Consider the following 18,044-nt stretch of genomic DNA (forward strand, 5'->3'; position numbering starts at 1 on the left):
TCCCTAATCTCAAAAAGTTGCAGAAATTATAGATTAAACCTTGTTACTCACAATACATGGCTTTATGCAGAATCTTAAAATAGCATAGATAGTACAGAAAAAGTATCCTAGGCTTACAAAACATGTAAGTTTTTTGGAGTTTTAGTTAAAAATATTCTACTCATTTTACTAATTTCAAATCTGTTTTGCATAGCTACAGTGACTTTGCAAAATTCAAAATTTGAAAATACTTACACTTTTCCATATCATATGAACGACAAACAACCGTGTTTACTATCTAAAAATTGTGTGCAACATAATCAGCACATCCTTCTCATGCTGCTTAACATAATTACAGCTAAATATCCAATAAGACATTCCTTACATGGAGTAATTTTAAAGTGTTCAGCTAAAACTGTTTACTAAATATATTTTTACTTTTGGTATCTGATGTTAATTTACTAGAGTTAAGCACAACTTACCATTACTCCTCTTTCCTCTATCCTAAAAAACTAAAACAACAACAAACAAACAAACTACAAAAAACACCACAAAATTGCCTTTTCCTCATTTGTCAAGATCTTTTTTAGTTTTGTTAGTTGAAGATATTCAAGAAAATAAATTAATGCAGTTATAATTCTTTACTGGCACTAGTATGCTTGCGTCTACAATTTAAGATTTGCAGAGCAAACACGCAGCCCCTTCAGTATCACAGTTTTACAGTGAATATTTTTTCAATTATTTTGCAACATTTTTTCTTAATCTGCAAAAATAGAGTAAATACTCCTGAATTCACTGGTGGGTAAGCTGACCGTTCCATAATTCTCAAATTCACTGTCCCAACAAGTATGTTTATTTTAAGTGCAGCTAAAACATTAAAGCTCCACAGCCAGTATTCGTTTATACTTGGAAAACATATATAGTATCTAAGCTTCCAGAGAGAGAAGCTTTCAACAGTCCCATGATGATTTTTATAATACATCTTGTCTAAATGCTGTCTTATATAAATGGTAAGGTAATTATTAATTTATATAGTAAAATATCACACTTAGCACAATTACCCCCGAGTTAGTGCTGACACAGCACTTTAGAATTAGACATTTTAATATTATTAACAGTATACCCTTTTTACAGTTTAATAAGTGAGAAAAGGAAGGCCAAAGTGACTTTTAAATTAGGTGCAATAGCACCGTGTTCGAAACCCACATTTTATTTTTCCTTCAGTTACATTTGTACTCAATAAATACCTAATTTTCATGGAATACAACATGCTAAGTCTTAGATGAGCAGCAGAGAGAAGTCAGAAGTAAAACCATAATAATATCACACTAAAAAAGATTAATGCTGGACCACTGGATGTGACATTTTGCAACATTTACATTACATAGAAGTTTCAAACAGTGATCTCTAAGTAAATGCAAAAGTTTTTTTTTTTTTTTTTTTTTTTAAACAAAGAGGGATTTAGCGTGAGTACAGACATATTTCACTTGCTATACAGCCTATGGAACCTGCCCTCAGAATAGTGCATTCAGAGAATGATGATCACACAACCCAATTTTTCATTTTTCCATCCTCAAACACTTGTTTTCAGAAAGTGGTTTTAAACAGAAAAAAAATCTCAAAACATGCAGTTAGGTCACCTTGAAATATTTAAGCTTTCAACATCACTTTATTAATAGCTCTGTGTTAACTTTTCATACACTGGACTAAGTATTTTGTGTCTAAACATTTGGGGGAACACCCTACCAAATTTTCTACGGTTTCCTCTGAGACTAAACAGAAATAGTAAGTGTCAGTACCTGTTCAGATCCCTCTCTTTTAATTGCTGAAAGTTCAAAATCAAGTTTTTTTTCAAGAGAGGAAAATAAACCTATGTCAATTTTTCAGCCTACATGATCAGACAACTGCAAAACAAACTTGTTTAAGCCTAATATTTCAGAAGTGTATCCAGATCATTTGATAAATATAGTTTGTTCTATCACAATTGATTGTAACGTGTGGGCATAACAATTTGGAGGTGATTAATCACCAGGCAGCTATGACACAGTGCCTAAATTATGCTTAAATTTGTCAGAATTTCTATGGCAACACTAACTAAAAGGCAGTAAAAGAATGACTACGTTAACTGACTATTTTTACTCTCATAAATGATAGAAATCACATGGCTATGACGGGACCTTGTACATAACATTTGTATAACAGTAATTTTGGTCTTATGAAAGACGTTAGAAAAATGAATACATTTTTGCTTTTTTTAAGTTAAAAGGGTTGGACAAATTGGAATTCTACAGAATATCTTTCTACATTCCACACACATTCAATCAGTTTACATTGCAACTAAGGGAAAGGGAAGAGTTAACAAGGAAATCAGAATCTGTGCAATCCCAAAAATGAAATGTAATCGGTTATGATTCAGAGTAACAATATATATTAGGAAAGAATCAGTAAAAGGAGCAGCTGTTGACATTATTTCCTGAGCCAAACCTTTTAAGGTGTCAGTGAATAGCAGTCTGTACTTTCACTTGAAAGCACTAGAAGAATTCCTTGGATGAGGTCTCTCAAGAGTTTAAGAGTTTAACAAAATCCACAACTTCCTCTCAAGATCACTTTTTTCAATACCAGGCTTTCTAAATCTGTACCAGAGTGATCAGAGAATGCTTCAACACACAGCATAACAAATACGAACGGCATTACTTAGAAGGGCATGTTAATGTATATACAAATACTAAAACTTCATATCAAATTGCCAGGATCGTCTGCAGGCAGAAACTGACAACAAATAAAACCACTTTATGAATCTGATCCAGCCCCACCATACATAACAGATGCCAAAAATAAAAGCCTTTCTTTCATGAAAAGGAAAAAAAAAAAAAAAACTTTTAACTGTACAACTTCGGCAAGCTCCCACGTTATTTCAGCAAGACACAAGTCAGATTCCTCTGTCATGTACATCTAGCTTCAAAAATTAACAGAGTGGTTGAGTTTTATTTGAACTTCTCAATCCCATGAGAAATTATTTCCTTTCTCCTACAACATTACAGGATGCTCCACAAAAGATAGGAAAGAGTGGGATAGAAAAGCCATTTCACTCAGTTTTCTTGTGCAAGATATCCTGGAAAAGGCTGCATTCTTCTGTAAAGTTGCTGCTGAAACGGAAAGGAGATTACTTCAAAATGTATGCAAATACAACACAACAACTTAGTATTACATATTTTAAGAATTAATACAGAAGAAATAAATTGGGAAGCAATCTGAACGCAAATAATTTTTGCTTGCAATATATAGTGCCTTTTAGGAAAGGATTTCAAATGCTTTATCACAAGAAACGTAACTATCTTAACTTTTCCAACTAGTCATGACCTCTTTCTTTTAACATAGATAAAAATAATAAATTGAGAGTAATCAAATAACCTGAAGTATTTAACAGTATCTGAATAACTAGTCAATAATTATATTTTACCATGTTTAATATCAGCTTGCAGCACAAAAGGTAAAAGTGCAGTTCTGCAGATTAGAAGAAAGAGGAAGCAGTAGCCAGGCACTGAAATAAAATAAAAAGGAACTTGCACAAGGGCTGTATGAAAATATGTGCCTGTAAGAGGGAGATGTATAATTATTTTATACAGAACACAGAGAAAACCGTAACAATCCTCTTATGATCTAAAAATGATTACCTGTTTGAATAATCTATTTTTCTTGATGGAGGGCTTCAATGAAGGCTTCAAGTTTTTCCTGGATTTCCCGAACTTTTTCTGGAAGAATTAAAGAGATCCTCATTCAAATGTCTAGCTACTTTATTAAGAGCATACCCAGAAAGAAAAAAAATTCCCCCATACATGAACAAAATTAAGTCTGCCATCAATATTACGCTATACTTTTCATTTCTTAATAATTAAGATTTGGTAAAGTTATTCTGCATCAGAACAAACGAAACCCTTCCCCCTTTAAAGAACTTCTACAAATATACTTTATATCATTACCATGCTAATTTATAATTTCATAACTTACCAAAGCAATCTGACACCAAAAAAGCTTTACTCTGAAAAGCTGAAATTTCCATTAATTCATGAACAGCGGAACTACTGTACACCGGTTACATACAGGGAGTTGTTATCCATTAAACAACGTACACTAATCCCTTTCTCTTTTAACCAAATATCCTCATTCTCCACAGTGTCACAAACACCACTAATCATTTGAAAAAGAATTCAAAGCTAGTGCTCCTCCGGCAGGTAAAATTTTAGGGAACCAAATGTCAGTATTCAACACACCTGTACAAAAAAGAACGCACAATATTCAGAAAGTTTAATGCTTACAGATTGTTTCCTTGTATTTCAGTAGTAACCAGACAGACACGGTCAGAATCATATTTTATAAGAACACCAACGCTGGGAGCTTATTTCCCTAAAAAATTCACGTCTTGAATATAACTACAAATAGTTTATAGGAATAAGAAGTTAACACTGATTGGAAAAAATACAGGGCTTTAGGCATTTTTCCCCTCTTTTCTCAATTCCACACAACACTTGTTAGCATATAAGCTATTTGATTTATTGAATTGCTTATGAAGTAAGATTTAGAACCTAGTTGGAATCCAGAGCCTGTAAGATTTCCTGCTTCTCTGTCACCACATCCTCATTTGAAGACCCTTCTGTGTGTGATTATAGCTATGAAAAACACATACTTCAGAAATATGAAGGAAACAGATAAAAAATAAAGTTAGATGAGCACAAACATATAAAACCTGTTTTTTCTTTCAAGCTAAAAATATGATCAGTTAAAGCCTTATATTCCCCTTTATGAGATATAAGCTTTGGGTAAACTCTAGCTTTTTTTATTGTTAATATTTTCTTCTCTTTAGCAATATCATATGTTATAAATTTATGTTATTGAACTGAACTAACTGCCTAATAGAAAGAAGAATACAACCATCAGCCTTAAATAATGTACATAAGTATTAGGCAAAAAGAAACAAATATGACCTACAAAGGGAGTGCTCTAAGAATGCAGCTAACAACAAAGTGATAATCCCCTAAACAGTTATGAAATCCATTTTAGAGTAGTAGTGATAATAATAAACCACAACAAAACCCTGTAGTATTGTTTTAACAGAAGCAGAAAATGTTACTTAACTTTCAAAATAAAAGAATATTAGATGAAATAGTCTGCATGGGAACGAAAACGCCCTAAACTTCTACCCTATCTTTACTATATGATTCCTAGATGATAAAGAACAAGTCATTTACACTCTCAAAACTTCAGTGCCCTCTTGTTCAAAAAGAGATAGTGCTCATCTACAAACACAGGTGTACCGTGAAGCTGACTCTCAGTGTAGGTCATAAAGACACCCCACAACCTTCTCTAGTTCCAGCTACTTTCCAAGCACTGTAGTATTAAACTAAGATTACAGTAAGCATAAGAGAAAAAAGGCTGTATTTTCAATTTGGAAAAAATTAAGGAGGCAATGGAACACCAGTAGCTGATTTTTAACTGGAGGGAGGGAAAAAAGAAAAAAAAAAAAAAGCCTGATTCAGTTCAGCAGAGAAAATCTTTGAACTCTGCCTATGAAAAAAAGATTCCTATGATCACTTCTTACTAAGCAAGTTCACAAACTGTTTCATTACTGTGTTTTTAAATCAAAGAAGAGTAGGCATTGTTTGCACATCAGTATGTAAACCTTCCATGTAAAGAAAACATTAATATTCTGGCAGTTTTTAGGCAGATACTTAGTACAGCTAGTAATACTGATGATCTGTGCATATTTACAAAAGTAGCCCTTGAAACAATGTCCTGTTGTCTTGGACAGAGTCAATACATTTTTGCAAATTATTAATTCTGCACCTCACTTCCCAAAACGAGCAGCGAGTGCTAGTGATAACTGGGGATTAAATCTAAATGCCCCAGAAGGACTCTTCATGTTGTGTTCTCACAACATGGTTTTGATGTGGATTTTCTTTTTATTTTTGCTATATTCTTTCCCTAAACATGCCTTTCATATTGATCAAGCCAGTAGACTAGTTTTAGTAGTATTAAATGCAAATACTTTCCCTTCTCAACCCCTGCCTAATGAAATATGCCAGTCTTGCAAATTAATAGCATCAGCAAAATCCGTAACTATTATTTCACTCTAAAAAAAAAAGTTTTGTGCCAACAAAACCTATTTTAATTTTCTCATTAGGGCATATTAAAATAACAGGATGGCAAATATTTATTCCACTAGAATGTACTGAATCAGCTGTGTTTGCTCAGAGAACAGACATACTAAAATTGCCTCTATATTACAAGCATTTTATTAGTTTTTATACTTGGACAGAATTGAAGTGATTGCTTAACTGTAATAATTATGAAGTCTTGAGGTAATTTAATACTTTGAAAAAAACATGCCAACTATTCTTAAAGAAAAGTTACAATGTCTGCCAAGGAGCTGCAATTATTCATGCTAAGCTTAGTGTTCCTAGAAGTAGTAAAGTCTATAGCAGCAGCAGCAGCAACCAGCCAACATGTAACATTTTCTCAGAAGCCTGTACTGTACCGCAGAGAAACAGTATGCCGTTCAGTTTACTCTCTAAACAGTATAATGCCAGAGTTTCATACTTAATACAACATGCAGCTTGATGTGCCAGTAAATGTAAATGCTTGGAATGGATTTTGCTGTTGAGAAGAGGGGCAGGGTCTGCAATTCTGGAATAACTGCCAATAATTTCATCAATACCAGCTGACATGTCATTTGCAACAACAATAATTGTTACAAATTAAGTCAGATGTTACCTGCCTTCACTTTGGGGAATTTTTTAGACCCAGCTCTCTTCTGTGTGAAACACACAAACTGTGTGCCCCAACTTTCCAGGGTTATGATTGACACCTAGATTGAAATGTTAACAACTTAAACCCCCCTCAGAACAAAATATACATTAGTTTACAAGTGTAGCAACATCCCAAACCCAGAATGCCCTTTGGGTTTCAAATAAGAACCTTTACTAAGGGACAGACGAAGGTGACGTGTTGCTCTTGCTACATATTGCGATACTGTGTTTTTCCCTGTGTAAGCACCCACCTTGCTCACGTAGGATTTCTGTAACACCCTGAATTACCCCAGTACTGTTACACAATGCTCCAATATCACAGAAGGCTTTTAAACTACTATTGTGTTACTATAGTTTTATATACTAAACGACTGCATAGTCATATACGCTATAGCTGTAGTTATAGTATAGTTTTATTACATTGTACTTCAGAGATTGACATTTAAACTATCGCTTACAGTGAATGACAGGAAGACAACAGGGTCTTTGATAGTTTTAATGAAGGCTTGAAGTTATGAAAACATAACTCTTCCAGCACCTGTTAAGCAGTGATCAAAAAACCAAATGAAATCAGTGAAGAATAACTGTAACAAAACCCGTCTCCATCTTTAGAACAGTGAAATTCACAGGCCTAGGGGCAATGAAAGGCTATTCTACTTTCCATTTATCCCATGTTTACCTAAAAGATAAGCTCTTCCATACATCAGCTCATTATGCCTCTTGATCTGGTCATGAATATTCCCATAATCCTCCCTCCATATCCCATAAAACTTCACTGACAGAATGAGGAAATTCTTTATTCAGATGTCTTGAGATCCTCATTCATGCTTAGTCTCTCCTTATCTCCATATGAAACGATACTGCTGCCCACTCATTTTCTTTTCATTAATCCTGTGACACTAAATCTAGAAAGCTCAAAACCAGACTAATTGATCTGTAATTAGGATTTGAATAAACCACGAACACAACAAGAAACAGCCACAGATAAAGTTTGCTTTTCCTAATAACATAAGCTGGTTAGAAGGATACCCCCTCAGAAATTAAGCCTTATAAAGGACTGCTTGCTTACCGATTGCAACCTTAGAGGCATATATCTAAGACTGTCTAATAATTAGCACAGTCCAGAAATAAGAGAATCAGTGCTAAGATGAAACCCAACTAAAAAAAGTTATCTACCAAGCAAAGCTCCTGAGCTGACCAAATAATATCAAAATAATATAAACAGAGAACTACACAGCTAAGGTATGCTATTGAATTATTTCAACTGTATTTAAACTTTACACCATGCCCTAAGTATCAAGAAAAAGGTTTCTGGATGTTTTCCAGCCGCATTAGTTGCTTTAATGAAAGATGCTTCCTCTCGCCACAAAACTGGTCTTCCTTATACTTCTAAGTGAATTTTGAGACATTCAAATCATACATACTTATATGTAAATAAGAAACAGTTTGAGCACAGAACTTTAAATGTGCCACAACAGGGAGAAAACTGTATTTTAGGCAGCTCAAAAAGCCTTCCTTGGCCCTTTACAAGTTTGCCCATATCACATCAATTTTCAATTGCGCCATCAAGAGAGACCGTAAACTCTTTCAGGACAAGGATCTATCTATATTTTGTACTTTGATGAACCATATAGCACAAAACAACCATTATAAAATGTGTTAGCATTTCATTATTAATTGTCCTGTTCCACATTAAAGTCATTTCTCCCTCCACAGAGTGCTTATGGGGTTTTGATATTTGTAAGCTTTTGGTTGCTCTTCCTTTTGCTCTGGATTTTGCTTAGATTTTAGTCCTTTTTCATCTTCCTTTTTAATTCCTTTCTTGCCTATAAACTTCCTCATTGCTTGCTGCGCTACTTCTGTGTTACGGTTAATTAATCATAGAGGGGGAAATGTTGAACTGACTGCTGCGAATGCATCATCTTTCCTCTAGTAAAAAGGAAAGCCCAGTCTGCAGTCAGATTTCATCAGAAAAGCCAGAAGCACGCTATGAAAATCTGGGAATACTGACCCACTGCTATTTGTTTTTTTTTTTTTTTTTTTTTTTTTTTTTTTAACTGAAAGCTTAACTTCAGCTTAGAGCTGCCTAGGGCATAAACCCCATACTTGTATGCCACCCTCTATGAACAGTCAGGTGAGAAGTGAATAACATCTCTGGCTCTTTGGAGTTCAGCCTGCTGCACCACACTCCTGTATTTTCTAAGGGCTGTGCAAAAGCTGTACGTTCTGTTGAAACAGTGTGCGACAACATGCTAACAGTCACTCCAAATAATACCCCAGAAAACAGACTTTCCACCCACAGTTACAAGACCTGCATCAACATGCTTTCTCATGTCTCACACAACCGCAGAGTCTAACAGCTACTATAATTTACTGATCGTTGCAGGGTCATGTCCTGCTTGCTGAATTTTAGAAAATCCTTTGAAACTACCCATCACATTTTTTGCCAGTTTCCTCTTGTTCACATACCATATTTTCCTCTGGATGAGGCCAACAGGAAAGCTAAAATTTTAAGAGAGGGAAAAAAAAGGCAAAACCACCCAGGCTGCCCTTAAAGGGACAGAACATCATTTATCAGCTGCAAAGACAGATTTATAAGTAGAGGGCCCCCTCAGTTCCTTTAAGGCTGCAAAACAGATGGGAAGTGAATGGACAGTCAAGGGGTCAAGAAAACACATGGGAGGTGCTGCTTGTCTGCTGTATGTATGTTCCCAGCATAAGAAAGAGGTCAAGATTGTAACTGCATGGCTGGGTGCTGGAAAGGCCCTTTCTTTAAGCTGTTACAAAGACAAACGCTGTTCCCCATCCTGCTGTCAAACTGCTATAAATATTGGTTTGTCAAAAGGGCTTCAGCAGCTAAAAGTTCTTTAAAAAAAAAAAAAAAGGCAGAGCAGGAGGATGAATCATGCCAATGATTCTTAAACAATTAGCTCATTAGTGTAATAAAAGCACCGCAGAACTCTGAAAAGTTTAAATGGAATTTATAATGTGGTAAATCCATGAATCATTAAAAATATTCAGCCTTTAGAATGCAAGCTTGCAGGAAATAGTCGGAATACTCTTTAGTTACTAGCAGACCGAATGAAGATGCTAACTGACGCTACATGATGGTAAAGTTTTCCTTTATTGTTATAAAATGTTTCTTGTATCCATTGCAACATGCAATAGATTTGAATTCATAGCAAGATTAACTGAATTCTTTCTATAAATTCTGACTTCATAGTACACTCACTGGGACAGGAAAATCATGATTTAAAAAAAGCTGCAAATACTTCTCTAAATCAGGCTTCTCCTTTCAGACGTATAAAACAAGACATAAACCATTATATTTGCCAGATAGAGTTCCACAGTTAGTGGCAAACTTTTCTACTTGCCTTAAAATCCTTCTCCATTTTAATCTAAGTAACATCTGGAATCAGTGTATTCTAGCTATCAGTCCCAGGAAGATAGTGACAAGGATAGGGACATGCTCTAACTATATGAGTGCCATTATTACATGGATGAAGGTAATATTTCAGTATCCTCTGAGAAATACTTATTTTAAGCCCTAGAACAAGAGATGGCACTAAACTCAACCCTGAAATACCACTACTGAAATCTCCAAGGATCATTTAACACCTTAATTTCACTGATTACAGTTTGTCTGCAACTGCTTGCTGGTGACCTGGTTAAATATCTTCTTTAATAAGGCATGAACAGGAGAAAACATCCAGAAATCTGCTTCCTATAAATACATACAGAGCACACATTTTTTCTTTTCCCTCTTGTAGGTAAATTGTCCTCTAAAACAGGGAAAGATCACCTCCAGATTGGATATTTAGCATGCTGTAAAAACATACATAAAACCTGAGTCTTAAGAAGTCAACCTTAGACAGAAAAATCATGGCTGCTATCACTGAAGTCACTTTTGTTACAAGTATTAAGATGATAGTCTCTTTGCATATCATATCTGAACAAAGTTATCAGCTGCCAGTATAAAACAAATATCACCTTTATTTCAGACTAAAGAGAACCAAGCAGGGCTAGAAGGTGGCTGGCTGCTCATCTGAAAACACTGAGGTTATTTTTACAAAGTATAAGTATTGCCACGTTATTTTAGCGTAACTAGCAATGCGTTTGAGCACCAGAAACAGGAATCGTGCATTGTGCTGATGAAACCGTAGGTTATTAATCAGTCAATGTCTTGACCTATAGTGGCCCCAGATCCACAAGTGAGACCTTTGCAGCTAATGAAACAGCTTCAGCAACACATTTTCCCCTTCCTCAGTCAAACAGAACAGAAGCTGACTGTATTTCTTAGAGCGGTCCCCAGGGCTCTTTAGGTTGGCAAGCATGAAGTGATCTGTCTATCCCTGACAGGGCGGGAGCGCAGTATTAGAACTGAGGTACGTGGCTGAAGCAAAAATGACAACTGCATAGACTACTGACCTTATTCAAGATATGTTTCGATGGGGCTATCATACATCAGTCTCACTTGCCTACAGAAGAGAATCTAAATATTACCACAGCAGGATGACAGCTCACAGACTAGTACACATTTCTATGCTTGTCATCATGGTTAGCTTGGTATACAAATGCAGCTTAATATAGATCAATAATCAAGTTTATGAAAGCCTGCAATAGCAAGGTAGGACTTGGGCCTCTTGCAGTCCTCTGTCACTACAATAGATTGTTAATTAACAATACTCAAATAGCTCAACCCTTCAACAGAATTCAGCTATATTGCTTACTAAAGAGCTAGAAGGTGCTTAATGGCAGAATGACATGGAAACCTGGTAAGAAAAACATCTTGAATCAGACTTCCAGACACACAAAGATTTTGTTTCAAAATCAATTTTCAAGCTAGAATGAATGAGAACAAAATGGTACTCAGTAACTTGGGTGGAACTAGGTTAAAAGTAGAAAATAGTAGAAAATAGTAGAAAATAAAGGCACCAGAAATATTACTCAGTGATATATTACTCAGTGATTCATCTGGTGCTGTAAAAAGCTTCGCTTTTTCTACTGATGCGCAAAGCATGTATGTAGCTAAAAATGTAAGTTACTTGTGTAAATGCTACTGTATCCCTGGAGCTATAAAACTGTAAGGGAACTTTAATATTATAAATAACTGATATATGTTGGTCTCTACCCAAAATAAACTGCACTCTGATGTATTATCCAGCTATCTGGAATACTTTTGTGAAGCTCTCTTAAAATATAATGAAATGATAATGAGATAAATGTTTAGTTAAGAATAACAGTGAACTTTATTTCTGAGAGTCAGAATGTCATCATGCCCTGAAGTAAAACAGGTTGTTCTACTACTTTTTTAAGTTTGCTATCATTCCTAGATGACAATACTTCTTTCCCTTCTATTTTAATATGGACTTCTACATTAGAAGCAAAGCAAAATTCACTACAGTGTTAAAAATGTGCAACTCCCACGATACCAGTTTCTTCAGCTTCTGGAGATCTGAAAAATCCATTCAATAGTTCCATATTAGTCCAAGACAAATACACACAATGGTTAATTCAGAAGTTTGCGTTTATACCAATGGTAATACTCCCTATAATAAAAGCTTCTTTATTTTAATTTTGATTAATAGCTACCCTAATAAGCAACTAGTAGTAAAAAGAAAATAGCATCCAATTAGATGTTCTGATACTCGCATCATTAAAAGAATTTTAGGAAAAAATTAAGTTTGGCAGACATCATCAGGATGACCCTCAAGAATAAGGGGCTTTGATCTAAGGTAAGATTAACAGGCATTAAATACGTCATTACTCATGCACCATTTTATCGTTAATTTTCAATGTCAACTTTAAGTGATAGATTTGGCTTAGTCAGTGACAAATGCACTAAACTTTGTAAGGATCCGTTTTAGAGCCTGGACATCGGTGCCTAACTCTTCATCAATAACTTTAAGGAATCACAGCAGATAGATTTTGGTCATCTGGGATTCTTAAGTTAAGTAAACCGTCACTCCATCACAGGAGGTTTACAATTGATGTTTATTCTCCCTAGAGGATTACTTCCCTCTCTGAGAAGCTGGAGCTTTTTAAAGCACTTTCTGCAATGATATAAAGCAGGAACTACCTTATCTGCACTTTGACACAAACCGTCCTACACATTCTTCTGGCTTTAATTCGTTAGCTTCATGCAGCTGCCCCGAAACTCAAAGAACAAAGAACTTAAAAGTTTAGCTGGTTTCCTCTGTGTCAAAGCAGACTCACTTGGATAATTTCATAAACTGGCTCTACGGAACTAAAAACAAGATAATTATGCAAAAAAAATCAATTTGCATTCTAACAGATTAAAGGCAAGTTAGCAAACCTACGAAAAATAACTGGATACGTTTTATTCTTATGCTGTTGGCGGGAGGCAGGGGAAACGGAAGACATGACTGCACAGCCTGATTCCAAGCATGTTTTCCCTGACTTCCAATTCAAAGGTGCACTAGGACCTCTACAGAATTCAAAGGGAGTAGGGGAATCATACCGCCACCAGCAAAAGTTCATTAAACACAGACAGCCCACAGGAGCACTTTATTTGACTGACTGAGATTTGGGCAGAGATGCATATGTTCTAACCGAGGGTCAGGCGCTGATAAGACACAGGCTATATGAACTTCCTGGTGGAAGCCGCCAGTGGAAGACTGTGAAGATCCCTGTACTTGCTTATTTCAGTTTGGAGATCCGTTGGATGATGCCCAGAGAGAAATGGCTGCTTTACTTTTGTCTGGTCAGAAGGCCACAGCATCTCCTGGTACAAGCTTTTGTCAGCTCAAGATCATACTATAGCTACTGTGTTCCTCCCAAGAACACCACTGAGAGAGATGAGCAAAACAAAGCTGCTGCCACTTCTCTGAAAAATCTCGCTACCTTGAAGTGACTTTTTTTTTTCTTCTTCTAAAAAGCTTCTAAAAGTTCTAAAAAGCTGCTAAAAGTGCAATATTTAGGCACACTGAGAGCTCATAATAATCATAGTTCTGCAGATCCTTATAGATTACTCCTTTGAGGTTCCCTAGGATGCATTCCTCTTCCAGGCCTGTCTTGGAGAACCCCTTGTGCAGCGGGGACAACCTCTGGGCTCTATACAAGAGATATCTTCATAATTTTTCCTTTTTTCTGTGTCTTGCAAACACTATGGTGGCTCTGAACAAACATTGTAAACACCAATATGAGGGCCACTACCACTTGCCTGTTTTGTCTGCCGGCTGGTTTCGAGGGGGAAGTTATCAGAGATCTGCCTATTTAAGAGAAGAACTTTCCCCCTACAATGGGGCGCTTCCCTCGTAAAACCCTTTGACCTTCAGAAGGTAAAGCTCATTAAAAAAAAAAAAAAAAAAGTGAGCAAAGGCTTGAGAAGCCAAGCCAAAGCATGATTTTTAAGGAGTATATGTAATCGACAATGTCATGTAGGACAGAGTTCAAATCGAAATACTGTTGGACAGTCATCTCAAGGGTCTGAAATTTAATTAGACTACAGTAATGACCGCAGGATAAGATTAGTTTTATGCAGCATTTTTATTCCACAGCGTATTGCAACAAAAGAAAAAAAAAAATGTAACCACAGAACAAGTTGTTATCCTCTGCAAAGTACTGCTCACAGATATTCTCCTCAACTTTGCATAAATGCATAACAAAAAGAAAAAGATGACTGACTCACATTTAAATCAAGTTTGCTAAACAGGCGCACAACAGAGCCCACTCAACTGAGCCAAACATATAATAAAAATTCCAGATTCTGGGTTAGTAACTATTTGCATATGGAAATACCAACCTTAGCTAGTGTTATCTTTGTAACTAAATTAAAAGAGCAAGTTATGTTTGCATATTATATTCATATATGATATTAAATCATCCACGCTAAAAGAAAGTTTGCAAAATAAGATGCAGTGTCATATAACTGCAAGGTTTAGACTCAACTCTAATGGATCCAATACAAGAGAAAAAGTATTAGACTTTAAAGTAATAGCTTTAAACTTGAAAGCATTTTGTATAGCACTAGTTTATTTAATTTTGATACACTTAAGCCTTTACAAGAAAATACTTAAACTCTACATACTGTTTTATTTTATATATTACAAATTTACTGCAGAATTTAAATAAATGGCCGTAAGCTAAGAATCTTTTCTTCATGTGGGGGGCTCAGTCCTCAAAGTTGCAAGAGGCTTTGGTGCAGAACAAAGTCTCAGGCAGCCCATGACACCTGTACAGGTGTCAGTATGACTGACAAAACGGACTTGGAGGCTGACCCCTTTGCGTTCATACCTAGTAGTTTCAGGATCAAATTTCCACAGGCATTCTACAAATCCCTTCCCACCTTCTAGCAATGACCAGCCCTGCATAAGTGCACTTGATTTTACCTATGATTTAGTGAAGGTCTGGGTTTTCTTTTTATTCTGTTTTTTTAACGTGGGAGGAAATAGGATGCTGGATGAAAAAAAAGCATGCTGACTCAGGAAAGCAGCTTTGCATGTACTGCTCTTGCATGTGTTTATCCTGGGCAGAAATCACATTTTTACATAAACAATACCTTTGTAACATTCACAGTTAAGCTGTTTAAAAGGAATAAGGGAGAGGAAATAAGGGAAGGTGGAGCATGTGTATATTTCTTTGGAGTCAGTAAAATTTAGTCTCTAATAAAGTCAACAGTAAAGTTCCTGCTGACTGGACTGAAACTAGGATTCATCTTAAATATTCTATGTACTTGTGCACCACCTACCATGCTTTAAATGCTATTACAATACAAATACATATAATACACACATGCACACACACACACCTCTCTCTCTCTTTCTCTACATATATATCTCAAGTTTTGGATAAGACACCAGAAGCTCTCATTTCCTTTCCCCAATGGTTGAAGTATTCAGTTTGTAATAGTTATTTAGCAAAATAGTTTGTTAAAATAAACCTTGCTATATAGTTGCCAAGGAGAATCATGTAACTGAGGAAAAAATGACCATGAATTGCAAAATGAGAAAATAGAGAGCAGAAAACGAGAAGGGCAAGGCTGGGCAAGCGCATCCTCCTTCCAGAAGAAAAAAAACCTAACACTGAAGAAACAAACGCCTGCTGCCTGGGCAAAGAGAAGCGGTCACCAGAGACAGAAGGCTTGGCACCAGCTGGGCTGGCGTGCTAACCCTCACCACTTCTACAACGGCCAGTCATTGCCATCTTGTGTTGGAAAGCTGTAGAGCAACTTAACCACAGTAGAAAGTTCACACTATCGAGGAAGTTTGCTTCGGCCTTTTATATAAGAGAAATTAAGACCAGCAGAGTGGAATTCTGGAAACAGTTTGGTAGTTCTGGGAAGCCTTTCACTATGGGGCTCAACCATAAAAACTAGCAATGTTAAGAAGTTGTCAATAGAAAGTTGAAATTTATCCACATGCAATCAATTTTGTGTAGAACCGTACAGCACTTCTGCTAAAATTACTACTGTCATTTATGTTAAAAATAAAATAGCAGACAGAAGAAATTATTTATCTGGAAATGAAATCATTTCACTTATATTCTTTTTTTTTCTAGGAAAAAAAAAAGTATATCGTCCGATATTGCAAATCATTATACGGATATAGCTCTTTCAAACAAGCAGGGAAGGTTTGACATCACAAACAATTCAGCTTTTTATAAGTAATTAATCAGCGTTAATAATACCATGAAAAAGGTCCTCAAACTAATAAAAGGACGACAGTTTTGCAGCTTTAACAAATACTGCAGAAAAAAATCTATTTTTTCAAATGTAAAAACTTTCGGTAAGTTCAGAGACTGTCTGCTTGAATGTTTAACATCAATCACTTCAAAAAGGTTAAACATAGACGCAGCAGACAACAGCATTAACTGGTAAATATTACAAAAATTTACTGAGAGAATTAAAGGACATACACTGACTGATCCATCTTCTAAAATACTGTGCAAACAAAGGGTAACTAATTTTCAAAAAGCCTACATCAGGCAGGATTTTAGAACAATCGAAAAAGCTCTGTGCACAGCTACGCACACCCAGGCACACCACCGCCTTAGGCATCTGCAGGGACTGGGACCCGCCGTACGAGCGAGTTTCTCTCCAGCACGTGTTGCATGCCTTAAAGCATACAACACAGAGAAGGTAGTCCTGACAAAAGGCAGTTCTATGAGAGGAAAATCTCCTTTAAAAGCATAATAGTAAGCATTCATCTTTTAGCTCCCTCTACCCTATTTTACTTCTTCCAGGACCTTGCTCATCCTACATTTAAGGTTTAACTAAGCATACAGTAAGATGCTAAGTTGTGTGGAGTACAAGTTTCAAGACAAACTACCTTGTCCTTTGGCAACGAGACGCAGGCACCGACTGGAAGGCAACTGTAATTCTTGTAGCTGTAGACGAGGCTAGGGTGAAAGACTTGGGCGGGTTTTTCAACTGACAAGATAACTTAGGGGAAGAACCTCTTGATATTACAACAGAGTTATGAAGAAGGTTGCAAATAGCCGCATCACAACTGGTTCCTACCAATTGCTGACTACGTCTAAAGTTCCCGATTAGACGAGTAAGTGACAGATGGCAGTTTCCTCCTTTCCACATCCTGAGCAAAACAGTAAAATTTTCTCAACTCTCCCTACAGTTGAAAAATGTGGTATGGAAAATAATTATGCTGATGGGCTCTAAACCGGCTATTATTTCTCACAGAAGTATCTGGAAGGTTTAACAGATAGTCCTGCACAAGCATCAGCTCCACTGCGCAGCAGCAGTCACAAAAGGGAATGGACTGCGAGTAATTATTAGTAAAAGGCTAGATTAAAAAAACAAAAGCATTACAATGCCACTGCATATAGCCATAATACAGATATATCTTGAATACTGTATGCAGTTTTGTTCTTCCTCTCAAAAAGAATTTAGTATTACTAAAAAGAGGACAAAAGCGACAAGGCTGACTGAAGCCAGGAAGTAACGTCCGTACAAGGCGCACACAGATTAGGACTTTTCAATCCAGGAAAGAGAAGAGCGAGTGCAGGCAGTAGAAACATCTATAAAATCATGAGTGGCACAAAAAGTGAATAGAGAAAGATTATTCAATGTTTTTCACAGTGCAGGAACTAAGGAGAATCTATTTTCTCAAATGAAACTGGCAGGTGGCTCAAAAACAAACAAAAGGAAGTACTTTTTCACACAATGTGTAGTTAAACGCTGGAACTAATTGCCACAGGATGTTGCAGATGCCAAAGTTTACGTGAGTTCAAAAAGCAATTAGAGAAATTCATAAGAGGAAAAAAAAAATCCATGAAGGGCTATTA

General features: G+C 36.1%; 1 protein-coding gene across 8 annotated transcripts in view; it reads right to left on the reverse strand.

Moving 5' to 3' along the window:
• Positions 1-1,142: 1,142 nt before the first annotated feature.
• Positions 1,143-18,044, reverse strand: part of OPA1 (OPA1 mitochondrial dynamin like GTPase) — a 60,546-nt gene continuing 43,644 nt past the window's right edge. For 4 of the 8 annotated variants that reach the window (XM_068953688.1, XM_068953693.1, XM_068953686.1 and 1 more), the window contains 2 exons: positions 3,654-3,731; positions 1,143-3,122 (listed from right to left, as the gene is read on the reverse strand). In XM_068953688.1, the coding sequence (XP_068809789.1) occupies positions 3,667-3,731 (65 nt within the window). In that variant the 3' untranslated portion in view covers positions 1,143-3,122; positions 3,654-3,666. Of the gene's footprint in view, positions 3,126-3,653; positions 3,732-18,044 lie in introns of all 8 variants that reach the window. The other 4 variants (XM_068953687.1, XM_068953685.1, XM_068953691.1 and 1 more) reach the window with 1 other exon arrangement.

The sequence above is a fragment of the Struthio camelus genome, chromosome 9 (genome assembly GCF_040807025.1).
Source record: "Struthio camelus isolate bStrCam1 chromosome 9, bStrCam1.hap1, whole genome shotgun sequence".
In the NCBI taxonomy this organism is placed as follows: domain Eukaryota; kingdom Metazoa; phylum Chordata; class Aves; order Struthioniformes; family Struthionidae; genus Struthio; species Struthio camelus.